Source organism: Hypanus sabinus, chromosome 9 (assembly GCF_030144855.1).
Source record: "Hypanus sabinus isolate sHypSab1 chromosome 9, sHypSab1.hap1, whole genome shotgun sequence".
Lineage (NCBI taxonomy): Eukaryota > Metazoa > Chordata > Chondrichthyes > Myliobatiformes > Dasyatidae > Hypanus > Hypanus sabinus.
The window spans coordinates 21,821,161-21,838,925 of record NC_082714.1 but is presented as its reverse complement, the minus strand read 5'-3'; the positions used below and the strand labels follow the sequence as shown (position 1 = coordinate 21,838,925).

Below are 17,765 nucleotides of genomic sequence, written 5' to 3'. Positions count from 1 at the left end.
CTGTTATAGGAAACATTCTCTCCACACCTACTCTATCTAGGCCTTTCAGTATTTGTTAAAGTTTCAGTGAGGTAGCCCCCTCTCCCCACCGCCAGACCCATTCTTCTAAACTTCAGTAAGTACAGGCCCAGAGCCATCAAGTGCTGCTCATACATGGACCCTCTCCAATACCAGCAGATGTTTTCTTGGATAAGGGGCCCAAAATTGCTCAAAATACTCCAGTTGCATCTGACCAATACCTTGTAAAGGTATATTACATCCTTTTTTATTGTAGACTTTTGAAATGAATGCTAACTCTGCATGAGAACTCCTAAGTCCCTTTGCACCTTTGATTTTTTTTTGGATTTTCTCCCTTTACACAGTCTACACCTTTACTACTTCAATGTAGTGCATGATCGTACACTTCTCGATACTATATTCTATCTACTTCTTTACCCATTCTCCCAAGTCCTTCTGTGGACATCCTGGTTTCTCAGCTCTACCTGCCCCTCCACTTATCTTCATATAGTCTGCAAACCTGTCCACAAAGCTATGAATTTCGTCATCCAAATCATTGACGTGCAACAAGGGGGGTAAAAAGTGACTCTAACACTGACCCCTATGGCACATCAGCAGCCAACCAGAAAAGGCCCCCTTTATTCCCACTCTGTCTCCTGCCAGTCAGTCATGCTAGTATCTTTCCTGCTCTTAGCTTGTTAAGCAGCCTTGTGTGGCACCTTGTCAAAAACCTGAAAATTCAAGTATACAATATCCACTGACTCTGCTATGCCTTTTCTGCTTATTTCCTCAAAGAATTCTGACAAATGTGTCAGGCAAGATTTCCCATTAAGGAAACCATGCTGGTTTTGGCCCATTTTGCTATGTGCCTCAAAGTATCCCAAAACCTCATCATTGATAATGAGCTCCAGAACCTCTCCAGTCATTGAGATCAGGCTAACTGGCCTATGATTTCCATTATTCCTCTGCCTCCTCCCCCCCCCCCCCCCCAACCAAGAGTGGTATGACAACGGTAAGATTGTTCATTGTTCATTTCCAAAAGGGGGGAGGATGATTTTCCAGTCCTCTAGGACCATTCCAGAATCTAGTGATTCTTGAAAGCTCATTTCTAATGCCTCCACAATCTGTTTAGCTACCTCTTTCAGAACCCTGAGATGTAGTGCATCAGGTCCAAGTGACTTATCTACCTTTTAGACCTTACAGCTTCTCAGTAGTACTAGCAGCTACACTCATTCTACTCCCTGACATTCTCAAATTTCTGGCATACTCCTTAGTGGCTTCCACAGTGAAGTTAGATAGAAAATACTTAAGTTCATTCGCCAGTTCTTTTGTCCCCCATTAGTGCCTCTCCGATGTCATTTTCCAGCAGTTATATTCACTCTTGCCTCTTTTACTCATCTATTTGAAAAAGCTTTTGGCATCCTCTTTTATATTGTTGGCTAGCTCATTTTCATATTTCATCTTTTCTCTCTTTATGGCTTTTTTTTGTTGACCTTCTGTTGGTTTTTAAATGCTTCCCAATCCTCTAATGTCCCACTAATTTTTGCTGTATTATATGCCTTCTCTTCTGCTTTTACACTATCTTTGATTTCCATTGTCAGCCACGATTGCTTCATCCTTCTTTTAGAATACTTATTTGCCTTTGGGATGTACCAATGCTGCGCCTTCCAAATTGCTCCCAGGAACTCGACCATTGCTTTTCTGCTGTCGTCATTACTAGTCTTCCCTTCCAATTAACTCTGTCTCTGAGCAGCTCCTCTAACTCCACTGTAATACTCATATATCTTTTCCCTTTGAAACTGCAGGTGTGAATTCTATCATTTTGATCATTGTCTCTAAAAAGGCATTTCATTGGCATACTACAAATTCTCTCTCTTGGGATCCAGTACCCCCGAATATTTTCAAAAATCTACTTGCGTATTGAAATCTCCCAGAGACATTGCCTTTTTGAACCCTTCCATTATAACTCCCAGTGTAATTGTACCCCACATACAGGCTGCTCTATATAACTTCAATCAGGGTAGTTACCCTTGCAGTTTCTTTACTCTACCCATAAACATCTGACTTCTTCTGATCCTCTGTCAGTCACCTCTTCCTAAGAATTTGATTTAATTTTTTTACTACCCCACACCCTCCGCCTACCAGCTTGTCTTTTCATAACAGTGGATATCCTTGGATGTTAAGTTCCCAATTGTGATCTTCTTTTGGCCGTGTCTCACTCATGAGCACAGTCATACCTGCCAATCTGTAACTGCACTACAAGATCATCTAGCTTATTCTGTATACTTATACTATTTATGACACTAGAACATCCTACAGTAGACAGCTGTGTTCACTTAAGTTTTTGTTGCACAGTGGGGGGAGGGATGGGGAAAGATAGAAATACCTTCTAACATCAGCAGTGTAAAAGTGAAGAATATCTACATTTTCATTTGTGCTGTGTTTTTGTTTTAATCATACTCCCTTTAGGAACAGAATGCTTGCTACTCTGGTAAATAGAAGTAGGAGTAGGCAAGCCATCTGCCTGTGTCTGCTCCATTATTCAGTGAGGCTATGTCTGATCTTTGATCTCAGTTCTTTTCCAACCACGACATGCACTTTGTCCCTAAATGCTTTGAATAAGCTATTGTTGATGTACCGTTTGTCATAAATCTGTGGTAGAGTAACCAGATGTATTTTGGCTGATGTAACCAAGCCAAGCGGTAAATATGAGAGATTTATTCTGGAATGAATGGAAGTTAGTGTAGGTTAAAAAGGGATGTTCATAAATGAAAACAAATCTTTGAGCTATTCAAAATGTAGTATGACTAAATGTTTCATAATCAGTTTCGTTCATTTACTTATTTAGAAATGTTACAATCTCTGTAATTTGTTATGAATGCTATAAAGGCAATTATGTCTGTATTGCAGGTGTTTTCAAACTGAAAGTTAATAGTATGTATCTTTATGTGATGGTATGTAGCTTTTGTGATTTTTAAATTTTAAATGGGGTCTTCAAGTGAGCATTTATTTTGATTTTATTTTCCTTGGTCTCCACAGGCTACCACAGGAACACCATTGCTGGCAAGTTCTCCATCTATGAGTCTTCTGTCACCTTCCTTTAATACAACAAACCAGAAAATATCTTCAGCAACCCTGAGCCAAGCCTCACTCGGGATGATGCCGGGCATTGTTCCTATGCACTTTACATTCCCTACAGTTTTAACATTAGGCTCAGACTCTACACCTAAATCTGCGGTATCCACGGATGCAATTGTCACGGGTCCTGCCCCAGGGACATTCCACCATGGCCTTGCACATAGTAAGTTGTACATTATGGAATCTTTGGAGGGTGAACTAGGAGCCTGTCTAATTGTTTGGAATCACAAGCAATGCAATCTTATTGGAGTGTTCATAGAAGTGGAAGCACTTATAATTCACTTCCAAACTTAATGAACATATTAGGAAGTAATACAGTTTTTATTTGAAACTTTATTATTGCTTAATTTTGTTATTATACTGAAGGTATTTGCTGATCTATTTGAGCAAATTGTCTCACTTGAACCCATAGGTTGTTATTAAAATGAAGTGCGCTTTATGGTTTTTATGGATGTTGATTTGTCTCCTCCCAGTTGTTATAAATAACATATCCACCCTTAAAATACCATCATGACTAATACTTAGCACAGATGAGTTAGTCATATTTATTCTGTGGTGAACATTTTCTTCTGAAGGCATGCTATTGAAGATGTTATCAGCTGTAATCTATGAAGAAACTAGAATACTGGGTGGGGGGTGTAGAAAGACACAAAAGACTGCAGATGCTGCAATCTGGAGCAGTATGATCTGCTGGAGGAATTCAGTGTGTCGAGCAGCATTTGTGGGAAGAAAGGAATTATCAACATTTTGGGATGAAACCCTGCATCAAGGCCCTTGAGATCTGTAATCTAATCTCCCTACTCCTACAAATAGATTGAGTTGGGTATTGCTACATGCCTTAACTGTGCCCAAGCTTGTGGTTCAGTGTCTATACATTTCTATATAGCCTAGTCTGAAGGCAGAGAGCATTGACGTCAATAAAGCCTTCAGGATGTGTAGTATAGAGTCTGGTTATATATGGTTAGATCTCTGTAATTTGGCTCAAAGGTTGGTTATGGTCAAAGGCTTAGTGTCAAATCTGGGCTATCTATAAGTTTGCTATTTTGTTCATTTCTTGAAATAACTTCTGTATTACTAGAACCAATCTTAACTAATTTTGAGTTAAAAATTTTATGTATTTTCTTGTATTGGGAGTAAAAGTACTATTCAGTTAATTACAGTAAGTCAAGTGAATGCAATGTTACAGAACAGTTAAGTATTTTTTTCAAGGTTACTGCATTTGAATGCAATAAAATTCAAATAATTTACGCTTGGAGCTTTGGTACCATGCTGACTGATTTTGCAGCCTATTGAATATTATTACAGTTGCTTCACCATTTTAGCTCTAAATCACCTTTTTTATGTCACCTTGTACAATAATAAATTTTCCAGTGAACTCAATAAATTGAGCTGTAGCATGGGAACCTGGAATGTGTTGAATTAAATCTTAGGAAAGGAGTGAGGCAAATAAAACCTGCTGAGCCAGATTTAAAGCAATAATCTGTCAATTTATGCCTTTGCCTCCACAGAAGCTGCTTGACCCACTGAATTTCTCTAGCAATTTGTTTGTTTTAAACCTACCTTATGTTCTTAGGTGCTGTTCAATTTATAAGAACAAGGGGTAGAAGCAGACCCTAACATAAGTGAAGTGGGAGACTTAATGGGATAAACTGCAGAGTTTGAGTTGCATTGGGGATGTTGCCACTCTGGAATAGCTGTACATGCCCAAAAGGTTTTCCAGCTCTGAAAGAGAAGCATCACTTCTGGTTCAGGAACCACTTGCCTCAAGCTTAAAATTAAATTTCATCCCTCATCCTTAAAGGATTGGCGTTCCTACGGTGCTTACACTAATTCCACTAAGGGGTGAAGTTCAAACTAACTTTATTATCAAAATACATGTACATCACCATATACAACCCTAGGATTCATTTTATTGCAGCATAATTAGTTTATAGAATAATAACCATAACAGAATCAATAGAAGACCACCCAACTTGGGCATTCAACCAGTTTGGAAGACATCAAACTGCAAATATGAAAAGAAATAAGTAAAGAGAGCAATGAATATCAAGAGCATGAGATGGAAAGTCCTTGAAGGCTCATTGGTTGTGGGAATATTTCAGTGACACGGCAAGTGAAATTGAGTGAAGCTATCTCCTTTGGTTCAAGAGCCTGATGTTTGAGGGGTAGTAACTGTTCCTGAAACTGCTGGTGAGAGTCCTGATGCTCAAGTACTTTCTTCCTGGGGACAGCAGAGAGAAGAGAGCATAGCATGGCCTAGATGGTTGAAGTCCCTGATGCAGGATGCTACTTCCCTGAAACAGCATTTCATGTAGATGTGCTCAATGGAGGGAGGGCTTTACTTGGGATGGACTGGGTTGTATCCACTACTTTTTTGTAGGATTTTCTGTTCTAGAGCATTGCTGTTTACATGCCAAGCAGCCAGTCAATACACTGTCCACTACACATCTATAGAAGTTTGTCACAGTTTTAGATGTCATGCTGAGTCCACAAATAGTCCACAATAGATCTTTTCCAGCTTGGTCATTGATCACTGCTGTTAATCATAACATTTAATGAGGAATGGATAAGGGTTATTGTAGCTCCCATATTATCTTTTCTTTCTTTATCAATCTTTTTATTAATTTAAGAAGTACATATATATATAAACAGGAGTATTATCTCAAATATCTATATTGATAACAATTCATATAAAAGGTAAAATAAACATTATCAATATCATACATAGTATTAATTAATCTAATATTATCTAACTAGCTGATAATAACAACTAGTGGAATCCTGGAATCCAGGAAGAATCCAGAGATCTACGAAAATAAAATTAAACTTAATTTCCTAATATGTTTTGATTCTGTTGTTTTTTTTAAATAAGATCTTCAAAAAGGTAACTGGCCTCTAAGAGGTAGAGTTTGACACAGCACTACTCTTCTGGCCAAAAATGCTCTTATTTTTCAACACTCATGTAGAAATGCATTGGAGAGCTATGAAAACTTACTGTAAAATGATTTGAAATATCTAATGGTTAATTATCCTTTGCTTTCTATCTAATTTTGATTTTCTTATCAGCTGTGCCATTGGCATTTGTAGCCTGTGCGCAGTAAATGCAATCTATTTGCTTTCACATCTTTTAAGCTGATGGTTGTACTTATTGCAAATGGCTATGCTAAGTAACCAAGTACTAAACTGCATGCTGTAGTGTTCAAAGCTGTGGCTTGCCACTCTCACCAACTGGCTTGTCTTCTCTGTGCCCTTCCTCTAGGTATTTTTGCTGGCTTACACTCTACCCCTCACCATGCAGTGCAGCTTCCTCATGCAGTTTTGCCCACCCACATACAGCAGTCTCTCCAAGGTAATACAGCATGTGACTTGTATCTCTTCTCTACTTATGTATTCCATCAGAATACCAGGAAGCAATTTATGGTATTGGGCATGCCTAGTTTCACTTTTCAGTGGTAATTTTACTTAGACAGAATGTGTACAAATGGTCAAAAAAACTTCAATTCTTTATTACATTTTTAAAATGCTGGTTAACAGTATAATTTTAAGAGGCAATACTAGAGTGCTGAGTACTGTAAATGTAGTTTGAATATGTTTATTTTATTTTAATCTAAAATGGGTTGTGCATTTGCAGATCCTCCCCAGGTTACACACTGCGACTTACTGTGCACATGATCAAGTTTTAGGGAGACCCGCAGGATGGACTTGCTGGCTGCTGTGGGGCTTCAGGCATCCTCTTCTACCTGCAAACTCAATTTGCTGCTGCATTTCTAACTTGTGAACCGTAAACAGTTCACATAAATGGCAGGTGCTTTTAACCTGAGGAGGATCTGCATATTAATTATGAAAGGAAATCAGCCTCCAGAAAGCTATGTTCCCAGTTGTGCTAAAGCTTGCAATAAAATTATGGTAAATTTGTACTACCAACTTTGATAGTGCATTAATTTTATTCTAAAATTGAAAGTAGTACTCCTATCCCTGTAAGAAGTCCATTTTTAACAAATAACTGAGGAACTGGTAACTGTTTAACTGCTAGCTGAGCCATTATTGAGAAATGTGCAGGATTAACAGTTACCATTTGTAAGATCTAATTTGCATTTGTGTGTAAATCAGCAAGAAACTTTGTTAGATCTTTGTCTTTTAAAAAATAGTTAAACCCATGAGTTGCTTCACTTGTGCATTATGGATTTTTTTTACATCATTCCACCATTTACAGAATCACAGTAATTAAAGCATAGAAGGCCCCTTAACCCAATGATTTAATGCTGGTTCTGTGCAACGGTAGTCCAGCTGGTCCCACAGCCCTGCTCACTTCCCTTAACCCTCCAAGCTTTTTAAGTTCAATTTTACTGCCTCAAAACTCCAGTGATTCAGATTTAAAGCTAACTTCTGGTTTTCGCATTCCCCTTCCTCTTGATCTTTCTATATAAAGATCAAAACTTTCATCTTTCTCAGTCTGTCCTACCTGTTAGTGAAGATATATATGATGAACTATTGAGAGTATTGAATTCTTTTAAATTAATGTTATGACTTGTAGATGTTTCTGGTGCCCAACATTTTGAAGTCAATTTGTATAATTGAGACAATAGTTACATCTGACATTCTTTCCTCAAGATGAATCATTATTTCTCTACAGTGGTAAGTAATTATCATATGGAGTGTAAATTGCAATCTTGAGGCAAGAAAAAAGATTGATTAACTTTTGGGTTCCATTTCCAAGCCAACCTACCCACTAAAGGGAGGTTGATTCAGTGTTTAAGCTTGAGTGTAAATAATGACCACTTCACCAACATAGCATGTAGAATTGTACCTCCAACATGAAGTCAGGCGAAGTGGAAGGAAAGGACACACAGGACAATTTTAACTGAGTAAAAGAAAAATTTAGGTTGTATCTATCAATGCAGCTGATTTCGAAACCATTTTATTTATTGAGAGACGGTGCTAAATAGGCCCTTCTTACCCTTCAAATCTTGCAGAACAGCAATCCTCCAATTTAATTCTAGCCTAATCACAGGAGAATTTACGATGACCAATTAACCAACCAGCTGGTACATCTTTGGACAGTGGGAGGAAGCCCACATGGTCATTGGAAGAACACACAAACTCCTTACAGGCAGCAGCGGGAATTGAACCTGGGTTGCCTGGATTCCTGGAAGTTTTTCAACAAAAGTATAGGAACCCAGAATTTGTATTTTTCCTTATTTCAAAAAGATATTGACAATTTACTGAATATCTTTCTTTTTACAAATTCAGATAGCAACAAAATCCATGGGGAGACTTCCAGCATGCAGCGTAAAATGCCATGACCTCTGGCACAAGGCAGTTGAATAAAGATGATGCATCGGCAGTGGTGCTGTGGTAAACATCAGAGGGAATGGTCAAGCTAAAGAAGCTACAAGGCTTGGATGACCAACTCTGCATTTTCTTTTATCTAAAGATTAATTGTGCCCTTTTTATTTTGGGGCAAGGAGAATGTGGTTGAAATCTACTTCATACCTTTGACAGTGACTGGTGGAAAAGACTTGTTACAGCAGCAGAGTTAGGATGGCTGGAAGACATCAAGTTGGTCTAGAATATGCTTAGATTCAAAGTGTATAGAAAAGTATCTTCCACTGAATGCCTATGCAAGAACATTTTTAGTATTGACATGGTAATGAAGGTCATTAGAGCAAAGTTTTATGTGGTGCATTCCAGAGATTTAAGGCAGCTAGAGATTTTAGTTTCAATATTTTGTTATTTCATTATATAGGTTATCCTGTATTCAGCAGCAGGCTTAATTAAAGCTATTTTAATTTCTTCAGGCAGCAGCTTGGATTCTGTGTAGACAGCACACTGTTTACCTGAAACACAGGCACATGATGGTGTGAGGTTGGAAATTTCCTCTGGATAACTGACTCTTTTTGCGAAGATAGGATAAACAAACCAATACTAGTTATGGATAAGCTATATGGAAAAAGTATTGCCCCTATAGACACACAACTCTGATAGTTTCCTGATTTAAAGAGATTGAAGTTTTTGTGCGAATTTTGTCAATGATCAATGTTTTTCAAAAATTAAATTTACTATTTATTGCCTGTAAAACTTTGTTTTCAATGAGTATTTTTACATTGTACTCTTCTGCTCTACTGATGCACTAACAAGGCCCAAGACTCTTGAGCCAGCTTTTTGTGTGCTGCACATCAAGCACAATAAAAATGGAATATAAAAACGATAACAAATTATTTAGTGATACAAGGGAAAAAGACTGATATTAGTTTGCATTAGGAAACCAGCTGTGTTAGCCACCTCAGTTGCAAATTGTTAGTGACTAATACTGATCACAATGATCTGGTGTCTTAACGGTTAAGAAAATGTCATTAGTCTCATGTACTTAGAGCTTCTCATTTTATTGGGAACCCGAGAGTGAAGACTGGTTCATGGACTGTTTTGTTTAGATTTCTGTCAAATAATATTTGGTTGGTAATATAAGTATAGACAGTATTGTAGCAGATACTGATCATACAATTGCAGTGCCTTTCCTTCTAATGCAGAAAATGGAAAGTGTGTGCTGAGGTTTCATGTATTCTTAATCCCTGTACAACACTATTATTTTTTTAAAAAAGCAAGATAAAATATGGGATTTGAGATTCAAAAAAAAATCACCTGCAGTTCAAAATGTGGCACAATCTAGTTGATTAACAAAAACCATGTCGGCAGAGAAGCCAAAGATTTTTTTTTCATAAAGATGACATAAGCTTGTGGAACATGGTCATGGGCAGATGGGTTGAAAGTTTTTTTTTTGAGATTTTCATAAGATTTTTAACAAAATGACATTTCATTTCTGGAGTGCTCCAGTCATATTTAATGCTATTGGTGACTCACAGGCATGATAAATGTTCTACAGAAACTCAGGACTTGAAAATTGCTGGATCTGATTTTTGTGTTAATGAAGTTTAGCTCTACTTGAAATTGTATAATCATTCTCAAACTCTGTAAATGGTGATGTACTAGTAAGTTCAATTTGTTTTAACTGAAATAGGCATTACTTTGAATGATGGTGCTCCATTGTATATTGTTTTTGAGAATTGTGTATGTATTTGCTGCAGGACAAGGGGTTGGTTGTTTCTGTTGCACACTGACATGTCAATAAAATAGAAAATTTTGGAGAAAATGGTGGGCTGCTTTTATCCATTCTTATTTGGCCTTCTGTGTTCCCACGTTATAAGTTAAGGGTTATGGGGAAAAGGCAGATAGATGGAGCTGAGTTTACAGACAAATCAGCCATGATCTTATTGAATGGCGGGGCAGGCTCGATGGCCCGGGTGGCCTGCTCCTACTCTTATTTCTTATGTTTAGAAGAATACAGCCTCAAAGTCTAACCTGCTAGTCACTCAATTTTGCCTAATGCAATTGCAGTTCATTCTGCTGCAAAGGTGGGTGACAATAAAAGCTGACAAATAAGAAGGATTTAGATTATCTGCTGTACTCCACTCCGTCACTACCTAGACAACCATATTAAGACGATGAGACATAGGAACAGAATTAGGCCATTCAGCTGATCTAGTCTGCCATTCCAACATGCTAATTTATTATCCCTCTCAACCCCGATCTCCTGTCTTTTTCCTGTAACATTTGACACCCTGACTAATCAAAAACCTACCAAATACATTCTCAATATTTTGGCCTCCATAGTCACCTGTGGCAATTGCATCCACAGATTCACTACCATCTGACTAAAGAAATTCCTCCTCATCTCTGTTCTAAATGGACGACCCTCCATTCTGTATGCCCTCTGGTCCTAGACTTGGGGAAACATCCACTCTATCCAGATCTTTCAATATTCAGTAGGTTTCAGCAAGTGTTACCATCTCTTCCCCCTACCCCCCCCCCCCCCACATTCTCTTAAACTCCAGCAACTACAGGCACAAAGCCATCAAGCACTCCTCATATGTTAATGCTTCAATTCCTAGAATTATTCTTGTGAACCTCATCTGGACCCTCTTCAACGCCAGCATATCTTCTTTGGTATGGGACCAAAACTGCTCACATACTCCTGATTGCAGTCTAATCAACGCCTTATGAAGCCTCAGCATTACACCCTTGCTCTTATATTCTCATCCTCTTAACTTTTCCACATATTGACTGGGAATCCCATATGTAAAGAGATCAGATGGGAAAGAGTTTGTCAAATGTGTTCAGGAAAGTTCCCTTCATCAGTACGTAGAAGCCCCAAGGAGAGCTTGCAAAACTGGTTCTTCTATTAGGGCAGGTGACAAAAGTTTGTTTTTTTTTGCATTTCGAAGTGTTGTAGGCTTTATTTTTTGAATACAAAGTAACAAGAAATGATTTCCAATAGAAAAAAGAATCTTTCTCTATGTACAGGTTTTTACATAGCAATGTCCTGTGTATTTTTAAAACATCCACACCATATTTATATAATAAGTTTGTGTAGGGGAACACTTTGCATCCAGTGACCACAATGTCATTAGTTTCAAAGTAAATATGCAAAGAGATAGGTCTGGCCCATGGGATGAGTTTCTAAATTGGAGAAAGGCCAATTTTGATGATACCAGAAATAATCTGGCAAGTGTGGAAGTGTGGCTGTCCTCTGGCAAAGGTGTACTTGGAAAGTGGGAGGCCTTTAAAAACAAAATTTGATAGTATTAAGCTTGTATGTGCCTGTCAGAATAAAAAGTAAAGATAGGACGTGTGGAGAAACCTTGATTTTCAAGAGTTAGTGAGGCCCTAGTTAAGAGAAAAAAAGTGCATGGCAGGTAGAGACATGTAGGAACAAATTAAGTCCTTAAGGAAGGCAAGACAACACTTAAAGAAATCAGGAAGGCTAAAAGAAGGCACCAAGTTGCTCCAGTAGACAAGGTTGACAGAGAATCTCAAGGGACACTTGGGTAAGTTAAGAGCAAAAGTATCGCAAAGGACAAAATTTGGTCCTCTGGAAGACCAGAGTGGTAATCCATGTGTGGAGCCATAAAAGATGGGGGAGATTTGAAATGCATTCTTTGCATCTGTATTTACTCGGGAGAAGGATACAGAGTCTATAGAAGTGAGGCAAAATGGCATCAATTTTATGGGCACCATACAGGTTACAGAGGAGGATGTGTTTACTACCCTGAGGCAAATCAGGGCAGATAAATCCCCAGGACCTGAAATGGTGTTTCCTCACACCCCACAGGATATAAGTGCAGAAATGGTTGGAGCCCCAGCAAAGGTATTTAAAACAATCTTAATGACAGGAGGGGTACCAGAAGATTGGAGGATAGCCGATGTTGTTCTGCTTTTAAAAAAGGCTCTAAACAGAAACTAGGAAATTATAGGCTGGTGAGTCTGACATCATTTATGGGAAAATATATACCTTCCAACTGAGTTTTCAGACGAGATTTCCCCTTAAGGAAATCATGCTGACTTTGGCCTGTTTTCTAATGTGCCTCCAAGTACCCCGAAACTTCATCCCTAATAATGGACTCCAACATCTTCCCAACTACCAAAGTCAGGCTAACTGGCTTATAATTTCCTTTCTTCTATCTCCCTCACTTCCTCACTTCTTAGACGTACCCCGTAACTGGGTAACTTACCAGCAAAGATAGAGAGGTCCGTTGAAGTCTGATGGTACTATTTTAACAGTATTGGTAAAAATACACAAAAATAATATCAATGCAAACATACTAGATCAAAAGGTGCGGGTATAATAATAATAAGAAATAGCTCTATCATTGTCTAGGGGATAATGTATTGTCTGATGGAAATATGAAAGTCACTTTAGTTCATTCAGGCTGCAGCCTTTGGTTGGAGTCAAGAGAGAGATTTTGGAACTTGCCAGAGTTTCCTTTTTTATGATGTTGATCCTTTGAAATGTCGTTGGTGTCCTTTTCCTTTTAGCTAAGCCGTTCTTCCGTGGTCAGTCCCGCCAATCCCAGGCAACGGGAAAGGACACATGCGGGCGCCACCCGCTGTCGCTGTTAAACGCTGTCACGGGATTTCTAGCGTTTCTCCTGGTGTGTCTAAAGGGGTTGTTCCCCAGACCTTCTTTTATCCTTACTCACAGGGTCTCAGATGTCAATCAGGTTGGAATGATGCCATCCCTCAACCAGCCCACTTTGGTCATTCCCTGAGGGCTTCAAATAAATAGTACAGTACTCAATACACAATTCCGTCTCCAAGAGACAATGGCTGTTTTCCGTGGCTTTGTATCGCTGAGGAGCCAGGACATTCCAAACCCCTTGTGGATTCTGCGTGTCTCTCTCTCATTTCCTGGGTCCCAAACCTGAATTAATAGCGATCTTGCGATTCGCAAAAAGGAGGGGGCTACTTTGTACCCTTCGGCCCCTCAGAGTTGGTGCACAGTCGTAACAGACTGGAGTGACATTTTCAGTTTTCCAGTACCCCTGAACCATTCCAAAATCTAGTAATGCTTGAAAAATTATGTAAAGGGGGTTTCTTTTTTTTCTTTGTTACTGTTGGGAAAGGGTTTCCTTTTGTTAACTAGCAGGAATGCTAATTTACTGATAACGAGAATGGTATTCCTTTGTAAACCAAATGGGGATTAATGTTCTTTCTTCTGAGTCTGTAAGCTTTTGTTGACGGGCTTTTGGGCAGATCGGCGCGAGGGGGTTGAGAGAGAGGACGCAATGCTCTAAGCTGGGCGAGGATCGGACCCCAAAGGGGGGTCCGAGGCCGGGAGATTCTCCGAGGGAGGGGGGGATGAAGCTAGATGTGCTTGGTTGACCACTCGGAGGGTCCTGAGCTGTTTGGAGAGTCGAGGAGTTCGGAGGGTCCTGAGCTGCGAGTCAAGGAGTTCGGAAGGGATCGAATGGTGGTCAGAAGACTTCAGTAATTGAGCTCCAACAGTTGTGCACGAAGTGGTTTGGACTTTGATAAGTTTGGTGCCTTTTCTTTAATTTTCTCTTCATATATACTGTATCGTTATTAATCACTTAGTTATAGTAACCTTTATAAATTGTACTCATTTAATCGCATATGGTGTACTGTCTGGTTTTGGGCGAGGCGGGGACATCACACAGCATCCACACCAGCTGATTACCCAGTTTGGCGGGGCCGAAGGCTGCTCCCCCTAGACAAGAACGAGCTGAGCGAGCCTGAGGCGACCCAGGGGGTTAAAATTATTACTAGTGTGTCTCCAGTATTGCTTCAGCTACCTCTCTCAGAAACCTGGGGTGTAGTCCATCTGGTCCAGGTGACTTACCTTCCTTCAGACCTTTCAACTTCCAAAGCACCTCCGAAAGCAACAACTCCCACTTCTGACTCCCTGATACTTGAATTTCTGGCATACTGCTAGTGTCTTCCATAGGGAAGACTGATACAAAATAATTATTAAGTTCGTCCACCGTTAAACATCTCTCCAGCGTCATTTTCCAGTGGTCAATATCCACTCTTGCTTCTCTTTTACACTTCATATATCTGAAAAAAATTGGTATCTGATGCACCATCAATAACTCTCTGAGACGTGAGGCGAGATATCGGCTTTTATTGACTGGAAGAAAGAACAAGCAGCAATTGACCATCATGCTACATCCTGGAGACTGAGGGCCGGGCTCAGGCCCTAATCGCCTTTATACTGGGGTCTGTGGGAAGGGCCACAGGAGCAGTCAGCAGGGGGGGGGGGGGGGGGGGCGTGTCCAGACAGGTGTATGTAGTTCACCACAGTATCCTCTTTCATATTATTGGTCAGCTTATCCTCATATTTCATCTTTTCTTAAGGCTTTTTATTTGCCTTCTGTTGATCTCTAAAAGCTTCCCATTTCTCTAATTTCCCACTACTCTGTAGTTATATTATATGCTCTCTCTTTTGTTTTTATGCTGTATTTGACATTCCTTGTCAGCCAGAGTTGCCTTATCCTCCCTTTAGGATAGTACTTCATCTTTGGAATGTATCTATCCTGCATTTCTGAATTGCCCCCAATAACTCAAGCCATTTTTGTTCTGCTGTCATCCCTGCTAGTGTCTCCTTCCAATCGACTTCAGCCAGCTTCTTTCTCATACCTCTGTAATTCTCTTTACTCCACTGTAATACCAATACATCTAATTTTTATCTTCTCCCTCTCAAACTGCAGGGTGAAGTCTATCATATTATGATCACTGCTTCTTAAAGATTCCTTTAGATTAAGCTTCCTAATCAAATCTGGTTCATTACAAAAACACCCAATCCAGAATTGCATTTCCCCAAGTGGGCTCAACCACAGGCTGCTTTAAAAAGGCATCTTGTAGGCCTTCTACGAATTTCTCTTGGGATCCAGCACAAAATCCAATTTTCCCAATCTGCCTGCATATAGAAATCCCCCATGACTATCGTAACATTGTCCTTTTTACATGCCTTTTCTATCTCCCGTTGTAATTTTTGTCCCACATCCTTGCTACTGTTTGGAGGCCTGTAACTAACTTCCATTAGGGTCCCTTTCTAAGGTATAGAATCCAAAATAGCACAGAACACACCTCATGTAGTTACGGTCATTACAAACAATTTTATTGCAGTTACTTACACAAATTGGCTGTACAGGCAAGGCTGGAATTTAATGCTCGTCACTAGTTTGCTATGGGTGTTCAAATGAAGTTACTTGACAGCTATTAGTTAAAGATATAAGAATCAGACTAATTAATAATAGGTTAAGAATGTTTACAGGTCACTGTGATGTGTGACTTGGAGCCTAAAGATGGTGTTGACTCCTTCCACCAGTTTACTGTCATTAAACTGTCATTACTGTCATTAAATACCGTCATTAAACATTCTCTCTCCCATTTCCCACATATCTGCCCTCACCCCATCCGCCCACCACCCCACTCGGGAAAGGGTCCCCCTTGTCCTAACCTACCACCCCACCAGCCTCAGATCCAACGTATAATTCTCCGTAACTTCCGCCACCTCCAACGGGATCCCACTACCAAGCACAGCTTTCCCTCTCCCCCGCCCCCCTTTCTGCTTTCCGCAGGAATCGCTCCCTACATGATTCCCTTGTCCATTTGTTCCTCCCATCCCTTCCCACCGATCTCCCTCCTGGCACTTATCCTTGCAAGTGGAACAAGTGCTACACCTGCCCTTACATCTCCTCCCTCACCACCATTCAGGGCCTCAGACAGTCCTTCCAGGTGAGGCGACACTTCACCTGTGAGTCCGCTGGTGTGGTATACTGCGTCCGGTGCTCCCGGTGTGGCCTTTTATATATTGGTGAGACCCGACGCAGACTGGACACGTTTCGCTGAACACTTACGCTCGGTCCGCCAGAGAAAGCTGGATCTCCCAGTGGCCACACATTTTAATTCCACATCCCATTCTCATTCTGATATGTCTATCCATGGCCTCCTCTACTGTCAAGATGAAGCCACACTCAGGTTGGAGGAACAACACCTTATATACCGGCTGGGTAGCCTCCAACCTGATGGCATGAACATTGATTTCTCTAACTTCCGTTAATACCCCTCCTCCCCTTCTAACCCCAACCCAGATATATTTAGTTTTTTTCCCCTCCTTTTTTTTCTTTATCACTCTGCCTGTTCTTCATCTCCCTCTGGTTCTCCCCTCCCCCTTTCTTTCTCCCTAGGCCTCCCATCCCATGATCCTTTCCTTTCTCTAGCTCTATATTCCTTTTGCCAATCACCTTTCCGGCTCTCAGCTTCACCCCACCCCCTCCAGTCTTCTCCTTTCATTTCGCATTTTCCGCTCCCCCTCCTACTTTCAAATCTCTTACTATCTTTCCTTTCAGTTAGTCCTGACGAAGGGTCTCGGCCCGAAACGTCGACAGCGCTTCTCCCTATAGATCCTGCCTGGCCTGCTGTGTTCCACCAGCATTTTGTGTGTGTTACTGTCATTAAATTGCTGGTTTCTGAGATGTTTATGGATTAGTCATTACAAGTAACTACTGAATTGTATGGGCAGTATCCTTTGCAGCCAGTACTGGAGGAAGTTTAGGTTACCAATAAATGGGATGGGGTTGAGTTTCCCAAGTGCTGAAACTGTGGTTATCATTCATATAAGGACTGTAGTTCTTGCACCTTCTAGGCAGTGGAAAAGCTTCAAATTTGTTACAAGACAAGACAAAACAAGTCATTCGCCACACAATACTCAGCCCTTGCCTGCTCTTAGACTTGTAATTTATGTAGATGGTCTTGTTGATGCTCTGGTCAATGATCACATCCAGGATGTTGATGGTGAGAGATTCAGTGATGGTAACATGATTAAATGTGAACAACAGGGGACTAATTAGATGGTCATTACATGGCATTTGTGTGGTACAAAAGTTAGTTCACAATTTGTTCCTCACATCAGCCCATTCCTTAGTTGCGCACAAGCATGACTGTTTCATTTATTGAGAGGTTGTAAAGGGAATGGAACATTGTACAAGTATTAACAAGCTGCTCTATGTTGTAGATGGAAGATTAAAAACAAGTAGTGCATCTCTGAGTGACTATGAGACAGTAGGGTCTAATATTTTTATCACCAATGTCTCATTGCCAACCACCCTGTAATCTTCTTTGGCAGATGGTTATATTCCTCTCCCAGATGCGCATGTTGGCTGGGGCATAGCCTGCCGGCAGATGGCTAACCAAAGCTATTCATAGCAGCACATTAAGTAGTAATCGGGGACATAAAACCTGACTACTACTTAAAGGACTATTTAGTCCACTGT

General features: G+C 40.1%; 1 protein-coding gene across 4 annotated transcripts in view; it reads left to right on the top strand.

Moving 5' to 3' along the window:
- The window catches only part of LOC132399156 (ubinuclein-1-like), a 61,240-nt gene extending 50,958 nt beyond the window's left edge, over positions 1-10,282 (top strand). For 3 of the 4 annotated variants that reach the window (XM_059979216.1, XM_059979215.1, XM_059979218.1), the window contains 3 exons: positions 3,037-3,298; positions 6,395-6,484; positions 8,386-10,282. In XM_059979216.1, the coding sequence (XP_059835199.1) occupies positions 3,037-3,298; positions 6,395-6,484; positions 8,386-8,438 (405 nt within the window). In that variant the 3' untranslated portion in view covers positions 8,439-10,282. The remainder of the gene's footprint in view (positions 1-3,036; positions 3,299-6,394; positions 6,485-8,385) is intronic. The other variant, XM_059979217.1, reaches the window with a different exon arrangement.
- The last annotated feature ends 7,483 nt before the right edge of the window (positions 10,283-17,765 follow it).